The sequence below is a fragment of the Notothenia rossii genome (assembly GCF_949606895.1).
Source record: "Notothenia rossii genome assembly, chromosome: 10".
NCBI classification, from domain to species: domain Eukaryota; kingdom Metazoa; phylum Chordata; class Actinopteri; order Perciformes; family Nototheniidae; genus Notothenia; species Notothenia rossii.
Window position 1 is genome coordinate 18,636,899 of NC_136908.1, and position 16,944 is coordinate 18,653,842.

Consider the following 16,944-nt stretch of genomic DNA (forward strand, 5'->3'; position numbering starts at 1 on the left):
TTCGTGCTCAGAACTTCGTCACATCCGGCTTCTGCTCAAAGTGAACCATCGATATCAACCCGTCGCTTCCGGTAATGCCTCCTTTTCGGCAGCGGCTATTTCCTCGCCAACATGCCAGTGAGTATCCACAGGGCGGTGTAAAATGACATTTATACCATTTAATGGAGTGTTGGAGAGCAACCACACGGCTCAATGTTAACGTAAACAGTTAGCGATTCGACTAATGTCGATTCCAGAGGGTTTCATTGTATTTTGGTCCCAGAATTACTCAAATACTTATCCACATTTGAGCGCATTGCGAGCGCATTGTGAAACAAGATGGCTGCGCACACATCGCAAACATGGAGCCAGTTCTACGGAGGGTCTGAGCGGGCGTATAACCCTGACAGATTAACACTAACAGCCGCAATATCCTCCCATTTTGTTGTTGAGTGTTGACTTAATAAATGTAACATTGATCCTACGTTTATGGAGAAAACCCCGCGATGTATGTGAATACGTAGCCTATAGTAATCAAAGTAATGTAGGCCAGCCGAGCAGTCTAACTAGCTTAGCCTGTTTAGCAGCACAAAACACCGCTAATGTTAAAGTTATCTGCTGTTATTTCAGGAAAGGAGTATATTTGAATGCAAAGTGTTTATCTTTTCAGCTGAACAAATATTTTATCTACAATAATAATTTACATTGACAAACCATTAACCTTCGTTCATGTTCCCCTCTTTCTTATCAATTTAGCTCGCAAAAGACTTGTTGCATCCATCCCCTGAGGAGGAGAAGAGGACGCACAAGAAGAAACGTCTTGTACAGAGTCCCAACTCTTACTTCATGGATGTGAAATGTCCAGGTACAGTTTTCTCCATGCAGATTCACCTCAGCAGACTTGCACCACTTCTGCATTGTCAATATGTATCAACATGCCTTTGTTTTGAAGTAAAACACCTGTCTGTTTTCTTCCAGGTTGCTACAAGATCACGACTGTGTTCAGCCACGCTCAGACAGTCGTGCTGTGTGTTGGTTGCTCCACAGTCCTGTGTCAGCCCACTGGAGGCAAAGCCCGTCTCACAGAGGGTCAGTACTTGCAATATTAACATCCTACACAATAATATTTACCTGCTGAATGTAACATTATTAAATGCAGCCTTTTACAGTTGTAGGATAACATCCAAGATTGCAGCATATATGAAATCAAAGTCCTCCAGAATAGGAATGGTCTTGTGGATTTATTCTGCCCTTAAGTCAATTAAAGCAATTAGGCTTCCCATTTTCGGGCGTTAATTACAAAAATATCAAGTGTTTTCAAGGAGATGTAAATGTTTAATTTTGTGCAGAGCAATATCTCATACATTTGTTAGTTTGCTGAAATACTATATATGTCCTATAGGAACTCAAAATGTATAATCACCAGCTTGTGCAGTATTCATTTATTGATGTTATCATGTGATAGGAGTTATTTACTATTTGATTCAGATGCTGCTACTGTGAAGGATTGGCAATCAAGTGTTTATTGCTTGTTGCTCATGGTGGAAATTGCTATAACTTGTCACTTTTTGAATCGATGATTTATAAATCTCAGCTGTATGAGTGGCAACATTTCTAACAGTTTTGAGGTTTATATTTGGCTGGCTCTTCAGGCCCTGAATAGGGGATATTGATATGAATTGTGCTTTTATTGGACACATTTTGAAGCTTCTTTGACGCACTGCCAAGTGACTGGACTTCCCTTACCGTGGTCTTCCAATCTCATTCCAGTGCCAGATCAACCTCGGTTTGCAGAAGGGCTGAGCTAGACCACTGGCTCCCTCCTTTCGAAGGCTGAGAACACATAGCGACCTATTAGCTACTGCAGTGTTGGGCTAACAGATATTTTTCAATTAAGCTTTAAGTCTGTAATATATAACAAAGATGACTCAAATGTTTTAATAATTAAAAAGCCAACAATATGATCAGATTATTAAAAGCAGGAAATCTCTTTGAAACTGAAAACAGCTTTTTTTTCTTGCATTCTTGACAATTATTTGGTTATCAAAATGGCTGTGAATATTTGTTTCCATCAATGGACTAATTGCAGTCTACATCGAGGTATAAAGATAAAGATAAATCTAAACAGATAAGTTTCAAAATGTTTGGCGGGTTAATTTGATGACAGTCCTGCTGTCAAAGCTTCCTCTTTGAGCTGGTGTAGCATCAGCCAGTGTCGCTCATCACTGGGGAGTGGGGACAACCTTATCAGTCACATGATGTGAAAACGATGACTCTGTGTTATTCCTGTACTGTACCGTTTCTCCTTTGTCTCACCCTCTTTGTCTCTTCTCGCAGGGTGCTCATTCAGGAGGAAGCAGCACTAGCTGCTCTCTGAGCTGAAGGGGAGAGGAGGGGATGGACCGGTTGATATCAGCGCCACTCAACGATCTGATCTAAACCAGACCTGGAGACAGAATGGACAGCAGGAGATTTCCACTGTTCACGTCGAACGATCGGTTTTTGCTGTAACTCCACCCTCCAACCCTGTCTCTCTTAATAAAATATTGTTTTGGCTAAATGAATGGTTTCTATGGTTTATGAATTGTTTGTGCAAAGTCAGCAGTTTCTTTATGGAAAATAGTTGTTTCTCTTAAATGGCCTCCATGTCATTGCAGTGGCACCAGGTCAATGCACAGTTGCATTACTACACTGACAACTAGGACACATCCTTTTTTAGAATTTCACTTTTTTTTGTATTGACATTATTCCAGTTTTTTTAATTGAACATTTTCTGTTCCTTTCTTTTTTTCAAATGACTTCCAAGCACTCGGGTGTTGTGTTGTGAGGAGTGTACTCTGTCAAGTAATGTTGCATTGATTTGGAGTCGTGGGTCACATTGCATGGATGCTATCGGAAAGAAGAACTATTAAAATCAATACACAACGTTTAGTCCTTAAAAAAAATAGACACGTTTATATATTTCATATTTTTCATATTAAAATATGAACAAGGAGGTAAAGGGGTGGTGCAGAAATGGTCCTAAATCTGGAAATGAATCATTATTTTACCCCTTCTGGTTGCGTTTAGTTGAAGTTTTTTTTGTTGTCATTCAAACACATTTGTTATGGTCCCTAAGTGAAGCCCTTTGATAAATTGCGAGGGTGTCAGCAAGCCGTCCTCTGACAACCGACCACTTGGTAAAATGCAGCTTGATCTGGAGAGATAGTCTGTCAATGTCCAACCAAATGGTTTTACTGCTACAGAAACGGTGCTACTTATTTAACTACAATTGTACATACTTCTGTACAAACTGAACTTTGTTATTCACATATTTGACACCATGTAAGAAAAATGTCCCAACATGATCATGTTAGCTGTGGGCCAATAACTCCTCCAGGAGCCTCTTTCTTCCTCCCCATCCCCTCCCCCAGCCTCTAGCTCTCTTCGCTCGCCCCAGCAGTATCAGTCTCCGCCTTCACCTCCCTCTCCCTGAGCAGGTGGCGGATGGAGGAGTTCTGCGTTGACAGGGTCCTGGACAGGAGCGGCATCAGGCTCCTGAAGCCCTCCCTCAGCTCCTCCACGTTCTTCTCCAGGCCATGGATGTGTGTGTCCAGCTCCGCCCTGCATCCCTGCACCTCCTCCAGCATGTCATACATCACTGTTTGCATCTGCATCGGGGTAGATGTCCGCATTGGTTTCATTTAGGTTCATGTAGAGAAGAGAAAGAAAAGGCATCAGGCGAATAATAGATGCTACTTTGAAAAAGTTTGTCCAGGTTGGGATAGAAGACGATACGTTCACCTCTCACTCTCACCTTGCTCAGATCCACAAGTGTGTTTCCCTGATCTGCAAGAATCCTCTTCTCTACCTTCACTCGCCGCAGCCTGGACACAAGCATATTCAGATTTAGGTGTAATAAGAGGACAGTTAAACAATACTTATTTTATAATAAAATTATCTTATTCCAAATAGTTTTTTACTAGCATCATATCCAGCTAATCATAACATTAGAAATAGCTTAGAAATATTGCTCAAATGTGAAAAATTACTAGAACGAGTATGAGTAAATTGATTTCTGAATAATCGTCAACTCGGATATTAGAAAAACATATGCAATCACATGTAATTAATCACTGTAGTAGCAATTTCTTATGTTACCTTTTATGCTAAAACCAAATGCTTTTAAAAGCATTGTGTAACACTACTGTACCATTTCCTGATATCTGTTTTCTCTGCATACTCTAATGAGGGTTATTATTCTCAAGCGCTTCAAGGCCACAGAGCTGATTTGGCAGACTATGTTGAAACTACTCCTCTTCACACAAAGTTTGAACTTCCATATTCTGATAACCATTATACTTTCTACAGCTCAAGGACACAGGTGTCTAATAACAATATTAGACATCCGTGTGAAAGCAGATTTCTGAGGCCTAGCTACACAAAAACTCTGTCTGCCCGCCCTATCTTGTATATAAGCTTTGCTATTCTGTGACTATTGCGCACACTCCTGCAGACTACCCTGTACTCTGTGAGACTTGTGCCTTCGAGGCGCCTCGAATAAAGAACCAGAAAGACAACTCTATTTGTTTCACCAGTTTATTGATTGATCATTCTAATTGTATATCTCCACAGTATTGACTAGGTCTAAGATTTCCGTAACATCACTTTTTGAACTATTACTTTTTCAATGGACTGTTACTTTATGGTATAGTATACTATGTTTTTTAATGGCTTTTTTAAAAATACTTTCCTTAGCTTTTCTCTATGATGTTATGGCATACTATACCATTACTATTCTATGAAATGCCTATGGCATACTTAAGTATAACTTTTGAAGAAGTGTCATTTTATGTTTATATTATACAAAAACTACGCTTTTACTTTTTGAAAATATTATACAATGGCTTTCTATACAATTATTATTATTAAATACCTTTTCATTTCTTTTACATTAATGACTAATATTTATCACATACTATGACTTTGTTTCATAATCCTCAGTGGGATAATAAAGTGTGACTTTTTTTGCATTAACTTTGTCAAACAAAATACTATACAATAACCTATCTATGAAATTGTTATGGCACTTTTATACGTTGTGTTCAACAGAATAAAACTAATGGCATTTCATAATAAAATAAAGGCACCAATGTAATGTATTGATACAAATATATACAAGTTTCTATAATTATTACCAAACATATAGCAAGTGAGAGATAAAGTGCAGAGGCAGGTCTCAGAGACAGAGAGAGTCTTACTGGTGGATGGCCAGCAGCAGCTTCCTCTGGTGCATGCGGACTCTGGACTGGTCTCTTTCTCTTGACAGCTTAGTGTGTTTGTAGATAAGCCAAGTCTCTCTCAGCACATTTGCTGCGGCAATTTTTATCTTGGGAAAGGATGTAGAAAATCACTCAGGAGTTATTTTATGTTAATGCACAGGACCTGAAAGTGCTGTTATTTACTGCATATGCTAAACAACACCAACATAACGTCTTTAAATCAGATGCACATTCAAACCTGTTCACCTCACAAGTAAAACATAAATCTGCCTGTTGGGAGAGGTTATTATTCTAGTTTTCCACCATGGTTTTAGGCGTTCTGTAATAATTTCCATGCTGTAAACAATTTGTATTGATTCATACTGAAGCAAATTAAACTTATTTCACACCGCTCACAGATTTTTACTTGCTCAAGGGATATTTGGATGTCAATAAAAGGGAAATAAATAGAATATTGTTAACAGTGCACACAAAGTTCTGAATGTTGTAAAATAAGTTTAAATGTGCTATCTGGTGTGCGAAGATAAAACTGCAAACTAAACTTTTACAAGACACCAAAAATGTGTGTTGCAGAATCTCACTCACTAGTGGGATTATTCAATTAACATGACAGTAAAACAAAGCTGCACTATTTACCCTCTTGGAGATGTGGGAGTCCATCATGAAGTTGTGGACATGTTTCTCCGCTCTGGTCAGCTCCAGCTTCCTGGCGACCACAGCCACCACCAGCACCGTGCAGCCGGCTCCCTGTGAGCATCACACATTTAATATAATGATGTGTCAGAATCTGCCTTTCACTTATTATAGGAGAAACTGTCCGCTCACCATGATCCCAGTGAGGAGGCAGATGCTGCGACCGCAGTATGTGTGAGGCACCACGTCTCCATAACCGATGGACAAGAAGGTGACGGAGACCATCCACAGAGCCTCCATGTAGTTGCTGCTCAGGTCCCTGTAGTTGTGGTGTCTTTAGGAATAACAAGAATATTATATCATTAACATTATAAAATCTTCCATGGCTTAATTGAGTCATTTTCTGATGCTGATTATCTGACTGCTGTCGCTGAATAATTAATTACTGCTCCACCTTTACATCACTGAGGATTGTTTGCCTCACAACAGATACAAAAACTAATATTTATTATCCAGTCAACATCAGGTGATATTTCTGGTTGATTGTGTTGGAAAGAAGCTGATAATGTAAGAAGGAACATATGATGAGAATTGTTGCATGTGAAAAGATGCTGTGATGATTAAACATCAACAACATTGTGTTTTATTAACAATTATCTATTATAGAACAATTCTGAGAAAGCTTAAAGGTCCCCTATTATGCTCTTTTCAAACAATATATTATAGTTCTCAGATATAAACAATACATGTATCTGAAGGGTTTTGCTCGAAATACCAAACAGATCATGCATTGTAGCATCCCATAAACCCCTCGGTTTCAGCTCTGTTTCAAAAGTGCTGATTCTGTGTCTGTTACTTTAAATACTAATGAGCTGCTGCTGGCCACGCCCCTCTGCCATGTTTTGTTTAAAAAACACAATGGTGTGTGACTAACCGATTTGCATGTCTGCCCGATTTGCACTGCGCAAGCGCGAGCTGGTCTGCCATATTGGACAGCTACGTACGGCAATCCAAACAGGACATTTGACAAAGCGACGTTTCGCAAAGAAAAAAAAGAACCGACCGCATTAATCTGAACGAGAGAGATGAGTTATTGTTTATACAACGTAAGTTCCCGATTATTTGAGAATAAATCCTTTTAGTGGGTTAAGTACATTCTTAGAATAAGTGAGACATGGATTTAACTTCTGTTTGACAGCCTTCACACTTGAAAAATAAGAAACTGTAAATGTATGCAATCATTTATGGCATTCATAATTAATATCTAATTCTTAACTGTGAATTGTTTTAATTTATTTAACATTAGACAAGCACTTCGTGCTTGCGCAGTGCAAATCGGGCAGACATGCAAATCGGATAGTCACAGGGTGCTCAAGGAGCAGATCCAGGTGATAGGGTGAGCTTTTACCTTGGTTGGTTATTGGCTAATGGTTGCACAACCCCAAAAAGCATTGTGACATCACAAAGTGGCCAAAATCTGATCAGCTCATTTTCGGAAAGGTTTTTATATACTGTAAAATGGATCTATTTTCCTGAAACTTTCCGAAATCCCTTAAAAGAGAGAAAGACACATATTTATGTATAAAAGACATGAAAACGTGGATTTTGCATAATAGGTGACTTTAAGTGGATATACATTTGATGAATTCCTTGATTGTTGCCATGTGCTAATGCGCACCACATTACTGCAACCAAAAAAAGTTTTTTCCTATATTATTGTCAGTTTACTTCCCTTTGTTTTACATTTTTGGAAAAAAACGTTATATTATGAAAAAAACAACAACATCAGGAGATATTTGATCTTGTCCGTGTCATCCAGCCAGTAAACATAAAATACAGCAGAGTGAAACGTTGATTTGTTGGCTGCAGTACAAACATTTGGTAATGAAATATGAAGGTCTTCAGCACCTACGGACAGACTCAGCATATATATCATCACCCACCTCTCACAGACATGTAAGCCCCACGCTGCCACGATCCACAGAGACACGCTGAATATCATCAGCACCGTCCCGGGGTAGGTTGTCATCAGTGTTTTCCCCACAAACCGGGTGTTGAAGTGTATCTAAAGATCACAGACGGGATACATTTGCGTCACGATTTTGAAAATAGGGGCCAACTTAGCCAGACTATTTAGGATAGCACCTGTCAGATTGTGATTATATAAGACAGAGGAGATGAGGGATAAGAATACTTGTTCTCAATCTGGCTTGATACATGGATGGTAGGTTTGGCATTGCGGTGAGGAAACAGAGGTCATTTTCATCACTCTTAAATAGCATTTATAGGGGAAGGGATTAGCCGGGTGCATATAATCAACTGTGGAAAAGAGAGCAGACAAGCAAAGGAGAGCCAGTGAGGGACATAAACCAGCATGTGGAACCACTGGGATTCATGGGAGCGAAACTTTGATAGCCACACCTCAATTGGCACACCTCTACAGAACCCTCGGCCCAACTGGACATAAGACATAAACAGATTTGCAGCAGATGAGATGTTCAAAGAGGAAGCCCAGCCGTAAGCACTGTCCAAAATATAAACTTTAACATGCCATGTATCAAATGCCTTAGTTTACCAGTTTGTACAATCATGAGAACGTTGATTTTAAAGGTCCCCTATTATACTGTTTTTTATCAATATATTATAGGTCTCAGATATATTCAAAACATGTCTCTGAAGTGCTTGGCTCGAAATACAAAACAGATCATTGTAGCATCCCATAAACCCCTCTGTTTCAGCCCTGTTTCAAAAGTGCTGATTCTCTGTCTGTTACTTTACATGAAAATAAGGAGCCCCACCCCACGCCCCTCTGAGAGATATTTGGTTAAAAAGAACACAATGGTGCTCTAGGAGGAGATGCAGGTGATAAGGTGGGGTGTTACCTTGGTTGGTGATTGGCTAATGGTTACACAAGACAACACATCGTTATGACATCATAAAGTGACCAAAACCTGATCATTTCAGACAGGCTTTTATATAAATGGATCAGGACAAAAATGAGCAAATATTTTTTCCTGAAACTTTCAGAATCTCTTTAAACAGAGGGAGACACATGTTTATGTATAAATGACATGAAAAAGTGGATTTTGCATAATAGGTGACCTTTAAAGTACAATACTCAGCTGAATCCAGATCCTGCGGGGCGACCTCTCACCTTATTGAGCGCTCCAATGCTGCGGGATGCGGTGTCAGTGAAGAGGCGGCTGTGCAGCATCATGGCGCGGCCCAGCAGGTAGAGCCTGAGGAACATGGGCAGAGCCAGGATGATCTCCAGCTCCGTCTCCGACAGCGACAGGCGGGCGGGGGTGTGCTGGAAGGTCTGCTGGAAGTGCGCCATCAGCCCCACCGGATAGGGATGAATGACCACCACCGACAGCTCCAGGGCTACCAGAGCCACACGGTCAGTCGTCAGGGCAATCCACCAATCCGCTGCACCAATGTCGTGAACATAGAGCTACCGGAGAGGTGGGAAGAGTCAATTAAAGTGACCCAAGATTAAACTGGACAAAAGAGACGGCTGTAGCCAATCTTGATGTATGCCTTGTGACCTAGATAGTGGGGTCACAGGTGAACAGCTGGGGGATTAGAAACAGCGGAAGCAGATTTGTTTTTAAATTGTGCCTGTGCGTCTTTTTTTTGTTTCATATTGACAAGCTCTTTTTTTTATCACACATTTAGTGCAACAGGCTTAGGTTTTCCATCTGCATGTGACAAACCAATATTCTATGGAAGACCTTTTTTTTGCCCCTACAACAATTACACAGGAACTTCACTGATTTTACACATCGTATTCTTGGGCCTCGTCACAGGAAGTGCATATGTAGAAATTATATCAATACAGAGTTCAAGAGGGAACTGCATGTTGAAATAAAATCAATTTAGATGAATGTCACTTAAGGTTATTCTGCTCTTTTAAAACTTCACCATTTTGAGTTACGAAACGTTTCTAACTCATAATGGTAATTTTTGCTTTCTCTTTGTAAAATATAGCATACTTCAAGTCATTCAGATGGCACAGCGTGAGTATGAGAAATATCTCCCTGGTTTGCTGTGATTGAGGGCATAGGTGGATTATTAAAAGATGTTATAACGCCACCAGACTTAAAGGTTGGGAAACTTTAGTTCCTTTCAATTTGACCAGTTTTAGTACAGCGAGAAATGACTATCTAAGAAGAACAATCTGTAGGAGCATTGTGCCACAGTTTTAAATAATCATTTAAAGGTGGGGTATGTAATTTATTTCAGAAACACTTTTTGTTATATTCCATGGAATGCTCTTAACATCCCGATAGCAATGAATTAAATGCTTTGACAATAATTACATTAAAAAAAATGTCATCTGTGGAAGCCGTAGCGCTGTAAAAAGCACGACCAATCATTTGAGCTAGCCTGGCTAAAATAACTGGATGGCCTACCTGCCTGTCAGCCTTGCATCTGTGCACAAACTCATCTCGTGCCCTCATTGGTGATGTGCACGTTCGTTGGAGGAGGGGCTCTGTAAGGAAGTCTGAACTTAGGAAGGGTCAGATTTTTTCTGGCTGTATACTTTCAAATTCTAGCGCCCTCGAGCTGGTTTCTTCAAAATTACATACCCCACCTTTAAATGTGAGAAAGTTTGAAGAAAAAAAACCTAATGCAAAATGAAGAATCAACAAGTTACCTGTATCTCACAGCAGTGATACGCTATGATGAGGCCCAGCAGGATGATCGTAGACAAACTGATGATGGACTTAAGTGAGAGCGAGTAGATGGAGCTCTGTGAAAGACACACACACACACACACACACACACACACACACACACACACACACACACACACACACACACACACACACACACACACACACACACACACACACACACACACACACACACACACACACACACACACACACACACACACACACACACACACACACACACACACACACACACACACACACACACACACACACACACACACACACACACCACTCATGACATCATTGTCAAGCTGTCTTTACAAAGCTCAATCTATGAAATGGCCTCACTGATCCTCTGTAACCTTTTAATCTAACATACATTTAGATTATCCACTTGCATGATTTAATGAACATGATCTTATGGCACAGTTTGCATTTTCCTGCAGTTGTTAAGAGATCAATTCTCATACTCAGAGTCAGAATTGTGATAAAAAACAAAACAAAATCAGGAGGTTTTTCTTTTTCTCTTATACAGAGGCTTTGATTAAACTGATCTGTTTTCAGAAGAGATGTTGACTACACTTGTGCAGTGTGATTTTTGATTTGTTTTCGACTTTTGTCGACCTTTTTTGTTTCAGGGTCTTAGTGAGGATTTCCTATTTTCCTGACCTTGCTGTAGACGCTCCAGGAGAGCTCTGTCTCCATCACCATGAGCAACATCCCGAACAGCCCCACTGCCAGCGCGCAGTCGTTCAGCCGCTGCCTCCTCAGGAACAGAGCCCTCCGGTGCACCAGCCGCCAGCCGATGTTGTGGGTCTTCCAGTACGAGTCGTCTTTGCTCTCCTCCTTGTGCTTTGGGCTGGTCTGGGAACTGGTTTCGGGGTCCGGAGCGGGACCCTCTGCTCCTGGCAGCAGGCCTCTGCCCTCAGTTGGCTCCTGGCCAAGCTGGAACGTCTCATTTTGCAGGTCAAAGTCGTCATCTTTGCTGGTGATGATGATCTCTGGGAGAGTCTGGCGGTCGTGCATCTCCAAGGAAACGCTGCCCGAGGAGCGACGCCCTCTGCTCTCAACATCCTGAACGTCTAAGTGTGGTCTGCGGGGGCTCTGAAGGGGTAATGAACATGGGACGTCGGAGAAAGAGGTGACTTTCTCCAGGAGTCTCTGAGCTTCTGAGTTGTTGGCTTTGCACTGATTATTACACTCCTTGTGAGCTGGGGTCTGTTTAGTTCCTGTTGACTTTTTCTGACATTTCTTCTCTTTGCCTTTCTGTCCCTTCTTGTTGGCGCGAGGTGAAGAGGTCACATAAAGACAGCCGTTGTACAACGGAGTGGTGGCCATGGCCTGGGTTCTGTCCAGCCACACGGTGTGATCAGCTGACAGTCGGACTGTGTGGTGTATCCCACACTGAGGAGAGCAGGCCTGAGGGGGGGGAAGCACCCTGTTGGGGAAGAGGGGCCGCTGGTCCTCCATGTCCTTTCCATCCACCGCTGACAAGTTCATAGAGGGGGAGTGCTCCATGGTGAGAGGGCCTAGAGGTGACGATTCACCAAATCTTTTGAAGAGTTTGAACAAAGTAGGTAGAGAGGTTTAACATTTTAAACAGCAGGTGGAAGGAAAACTACAGCTATTCACATTTTTCACTCATTAGCAGCTTTGTCGTAGTATGCCAAACCAATATATATTCTTAATTGTATTATTTTGTATTTGTAAATGAATTATTTATAAATACTTGTTTCAAAACACAGATCAATAGAGTTCTAGACACAAAATGTATTGGAGAGATTGCTCAAAAATGTTATAATACTTTTTTTTATTCCTACCTTTTCTAGTCAGGTTTTCCAGTCTGCGAAACAGTTTTTTCTGGAAAGTATTTGAGTATTAAATCTTCTTACGGTTCTGTAGGTCACATCTGTCTGAGTCACAAAGGGATCCTACGTGTAAAATCCAGTTGAACTCAAAAACACCACCTTTAAAGGCGGATGTTCAAAATGTGAAGTTGAAAAATGAAAACAAATCGAGCTTCAACACCAAGGCGCTCCGGCGGGATCAGATATCGGTATTCCAAATGTCCCCGCTCTGAATGTATGAACTTTCCAGCAATTCATTAGCAGCTTCAGCATCACGGAGCCCCTCCCAGAGATCCAAGCTGAGGTTACAAATTCCTCCTGCATATGACCACATAGTAGGTAAATACCCATGGATATCCATTACATTTTGAAGCATTTATTCCCTTGCTTGCCTGTGTACGTTTGTCCACCATCAGGGAATCTACCCTTAAGCTGGTGGGGCTTACCGACAGCAAAGACTCTGAGTTGCAGATGTTGCAGCAAAGGCAAAGAAACGTCATCTGTCCGTTTCTTTTTGCCGGGATTGGAAGATTTCCTCCTCCCTATGTGTGTGGGTGTGGAAATCAGCTTATAAATGGGTGCCCCGGGTCGGTGTCAGAAATCTGCTCTCAGTCTTAAAGAAAAGCCATTAAATCACTTTTCATTTGTTATTTCAATAATTGCCTCAATTGTTATTGTGGGAGGATTGCATGGGGTTGTTATAGACTTTTGTGTGTGTTTTATTTTAAATAAATATAATCTTTCAAAAAAAATAAATCAGCAGATTATTATTGCAGTTTAATCAAGTCTGACATAGATCTGATACTTATGAGCTTATGAAATATCAAATATGTCACCCCTTAAGCGAACAATATGTACGGAGCAGGCTGGGGTATTAAAGTCATAACAATGACATTCAGCATCATTTATTTATATAAATCCTTGTGACAGATGGGTCTGCAGATAATAGAGCTCCCTCTAAACGGTAAGACCTAAGGAGCAAAGGGGTGGGCGGAGTGCATCCGGATAGTAGCAGGATGAAGCAAGGCATTATTTAATCTGAAGACAACATGTATTTAAAGATGGATAGAGGCTGAAGGAGGGTGGTGGGGGGGATGTGACAGCAGAGGTGGGAGAGCAAGAACATGTTTGTCTGCCTTCCCTGCAGATGTAAAACACAATCTTTCTGCTTTAGCCAGATGCTGCTGTCTGGATTTTTAGATTCCTCGCATAAACAATGTCTGGAGGATCGTATTAAAATGTGAAGGAACGATTATTATTCTGTTTCCTATCTCTCCAATGAATCGTATTTTTGTGGGCCTAAAGTTGCTTTCAAATGAAATTAAACTTGGTAATGGTGGGTGGGTTTATGTATGTTATACGGAGGAGTGCCGTAAACCATCTGGAAGTCAGATATCTAGAATTTTCTCCTACAGATTTTGTCCAATCAACTTCAAATATTGTCATGTTCAAACCTTAAGGATGAAAATTAAACAAATATTTATATTTCCTGGAACACCCTGCCATGTTGTTGTGGCCATTTTCAGCAATATTGAAAACAGCTTTGGTCTTATTTATCAACTAATACATCTATCAGTCTTGTTTGTTTGTATTTAACTAAGTACTAAAGAAGTGTATGCAGTGATTGTATTATTGGTTCATAGGTTAGAGACATTTGATTGACCCATTTTATCAAGACATTTGAATGGACGATCAAAACGGGTCATTTGATTGCCCCATTGATACAATATATTTAATTGGCGGGTCATTTGATACGCAATGCACTGCAGCGCCATCCGTCGTCCCACCAGCACCCCCAATGTGAATGGATGTTTTGGGACCTGCTCATCGCTTCTTGCATTTTCAATGTTGTTTTGATATTCTGCAGGCAGTGAGCTCCCAGCTGTCGGTGCCTCAGTGCATGACTGTCAACACAACAAACCCTTGCGGATGGCATTTGGTAAACAGAGACCATATCTCACATCCTTGCAGATAACTAGATCCTAAAATATGACTGTTTAGTCTGCTGAATTCACACTCACTCTGCTGTGGTGATAAAGTCTACGAACATTCTTAAATTAAGTTGTCCTTTTAATAACCAGACGCTGAGAGGATATATGCACATCTGCAAGCCTTCACATTAATTCAAGTCTCCAGCCAAGGGCTTGTAAATCCTGGCCGCTGTAGCTGGTAGCTAAGTATGTCAATTCCGCTTGCTTCTGTGGCCGGTAGCCAGCAGGCTTTCAATTAGTCCCTCCTATTGCAAATCATCCTTTGGCTGCTAAGAAAGTGAAATTAAACTGGGATATTTTGAGTCCACTAATTGCTCTGGCTGGTAAATGGCACATCTGATTCGTGCCCTGAATCTTTAGAGCACGCCAGTTTCATCTCCTGGTCAGGATATTAATTGCTTCAGTCTGACCTGTTCGGAAACATTGGTCAAAAGATAAGTCCCATTATGTAAACAGCAGTTATAAGGTTTGTGTTTTAAAGGTCAAAAGTGACGATTAGGGTTGAAGGAATAGTATGACGTTTTGGGAAATAGGCATATTTGCCAAGAGTTAGCTAAGAGAATTGGTGCTACGCTACGGTGGTCTGCCAAGCCTGTTCCACATATCATATTATTCTCATCATTTAGATAAGCTTTGAAATGCTCACAAAGAGAAAGTGGAATCAGCATACAAACTATATACAAATAAAATGATAACCATTTGTTAGACATATGTCGTTATGAGAGCTAACGTCTTGAGGCTTAGTCTCTACTAGCATAAATCACCAACATTTCGGACCAAACGTCACAGTGGAGTTGGTATCTCCAAGAACATAGATCATGATTTGCAATTCAAAATGGGGTTAAGGTAAACGTTTCAGCCTCCTTTTGGTGTCAGGACTTGCAGAAGCAGAACATAATTGTCCATTAGGAGAAGTTCATCAACTCTACTCCCTTTAAGACAAAAAAGGCCACACAAATCAGATGTCACAGGCCAGTGGATGAATGTGCAGGTTCTGTCGATAGCACCCTATTAGGTGGAGGGGACGTGTCAGCGCAGGAGAGGGCCTAATCCAATCAGCAGAGTAATTAAAAACACACAGCACAGCAGCCCTGATGGCTGCATTGTCAGGGACGGCATTCAGCATTTAGCACAGAGAGGGATGAGCTCATGCCGGGTCAGGGAGATGGCCGTCTCCACTGCCGTGCAATTAGAATCACAATCAGCAAAAATAAATTAAAAGGACAGCAAATATGCAGAGTGGGGTCTCACATTGTGTTCCCAATCCTCACTCTCTCCCTCTTTATCTTCATTGAAATGGCTTTAATCCACACCTTGCTCAGTGTTTTAATTCATCTGTAATTATAACGAGTATTGTGTCCTAATTAGTGTCTTTACAGTGTTGGCATCTTTTTGTTGTTTTATTCAGCCCTGTCTATTCCTCGTTACTTAACACCATCACCTAACTCCTCCTGCCAGCTTTGCTGAGCTCCACCCAGACTGCAGTTGGGAAACAAACCACCAGATGTCACCCACACCTTAGTGCATCCAATCTGTTTTTTTTATGAAGCCTAATGAATTTTGGTGTTGGCACAGTGTCACAGTGGTGCTTGGCGCATAACAGCATTGGGGATTTTTTTCATGAGATGAACTCAAAGTCCATTTTGCACACATTTAGGCACCAGTATATCCGGGATGCAGCAGCAACAGGATCTCTTCTCGTGACACATTGTACGTCCTCGCTCCACACTTGATGCAGCCTTCGTGGCTTAAACCGGTGACTTAGCCATCCTTCTCTTCGCCTCAGAGGGCCACTCTCCATCCTGTGTGTGCAGCCGAGCATGAATCTGAGGCTCGGGAGCGCTCTGGATGTGTGACAGGCTTCCTTGGAGAGGGGTAATTCTGAAGGGCAGAAGAAGTAATAGGGTCATCTATTATACAGTCAAACTCTTTCTTCCTCCTCTCTTGCCCCCGCCCCCGCCTTCCTCCCTCTCCTCACTCTCTCCCAATCTTTGGTTTCTCGCTGCCTCTGTCCTTGCATCAGCATTTCGTGAGGACAAATGAGAAGTAGAGTTTAACTATGCACATTCCCAATGCCCTCCTGCAGAGCCCAGCACTTTCGCAATTAAACTGGAGTCCATCTCCCCCTATGATTCAAAACTCACCCCCCACTGAATGGGGGCAGCTCACACACACTTTGAAATACAAACTTACACACACTGTTCCAGTCTAGCAGTGCGTGACCGTAACCACTGGGGTGGGTTATTATGTGTAACTAAGCTGCCATATTTCATCCACCCCTAAGGCACAGTAGGAGATATGAAAAGGGAATGAAAGTATAACACATTGATTCACTTTGTACAATTGTCTGCTTACATGCATGGACAAAAGAGGAATAGAGACACAACATCCAGAGGTGATTCTTTCCCAAAAACAAAAATGTAAATCGTGTCTGTTTTTTGTGCTCAACTACTAACAGGAAAAAGCATAACTTCAGCATTTTCCACTTCTCTGCATTGATTGGCTCGCCTTCCTTTTTTCTTTTACCCACCCCTCCACTTTCCACTGTTCC

General features: G+C 41.3%; 2 protein-coding genes across 4 annotated transcripts in view; one reads left to right on the plus strand and one right to left on the minus strand.

The window, feature by feature from the left end:
* The first annotated feature begins 67 nt into the window (after positions 1-67).
* Positions 68-2,543, plus strand: rps27.1 (ribosomal protein S27 isoform 1). Its single transcript, XM_079654258.1, has 4 exons — positions 68-117; positions 736-844; positions 958-1,068; positions 2,317-2,543. The coding sequence occupies exons 1-4, from the start codon at positions 112-114 to the stop codon at positions 2,343-2,345; spliced, it is 255 nt and encodes an 84-aa protein (XP_079510384.1). The 5' UTR covers positions 68-111; the 3' UTR covers positions 2,346-2,543.
* LOC307021803 (small conductance calcium-activated potassium channel protein 1-like) overlaps positions 2,325-16,944 on the minus strand; it is a 38,612-nt gene continuing 23,992 nt past the window's right edge. For 2 of the 3 annotated variants that reach the window (XM_079654255.1, XM_079654254.1), the window contains exons 2-11: positions 12,376-16,274; positions 11,225-12,107; positions 10,534-10,629; positions 9,028-9,327; positions 7,817-7,938; positions 6,066-6,207; positions 5,877-5,987; positions 5,220-5,347; positions 3,776-3,845; positions 2,325-3,629 (exon numbers count right to left, since the gene is read on the minus strand). In XM_079654255.1, the coding sequence (XP_079510381.1) occupies positions 3,396-3,629; positions 3,776-3,845; positions 5,220-5,347; positions 5,877-5,987; positions 6,066-6,207; positions 7,817-7,938; positions 9,028-9,327; positions 10,534-10,629; positions 11,225-12,073 (2,052 nt within the window). In that variant the 5' untranslated portion in view covers positions 12,074-12,107; positions 12,376-16,274 and the 3' untranslated portion in view covers positions 2,325-3,395. The remainder of the gene's footprint in view (positions 3,630-3,775; positions 3,846-5,219; positions 5,348-5,876; positions 5,988-6,065; positions 6,208-7,816; positions 7,939-9,027; positions 9,328-10,533; positions 10,630-11,224; positions 12,108-12,375; positions 16,275-16,944) is intronic. The other variant, XM_079654256.1, reaches the window with a different exon arrangement.

What these genes read in the sequence shown, in the direction of transcription:
- rps27.1 (XM_079654258.1), top strand. An exon ending in CATGGATGTGAAATGTCCAG is followed by an intron (nt 845 to 957) that starts GTACAGTTTTCT and finishes GTTTTCTTCCAG; the next exon opens with GTTGCTACAAGATCACGACT. An exon ending in CAAAGCCCGTCTCACAGAGG is followed by an intron (nt 1,069 to 2,316) that starts GTCAGTACTTGC and finishes CTCTTCTCGCAG; the next exon opens with GGTGCTCATTCAGGAGGAAG.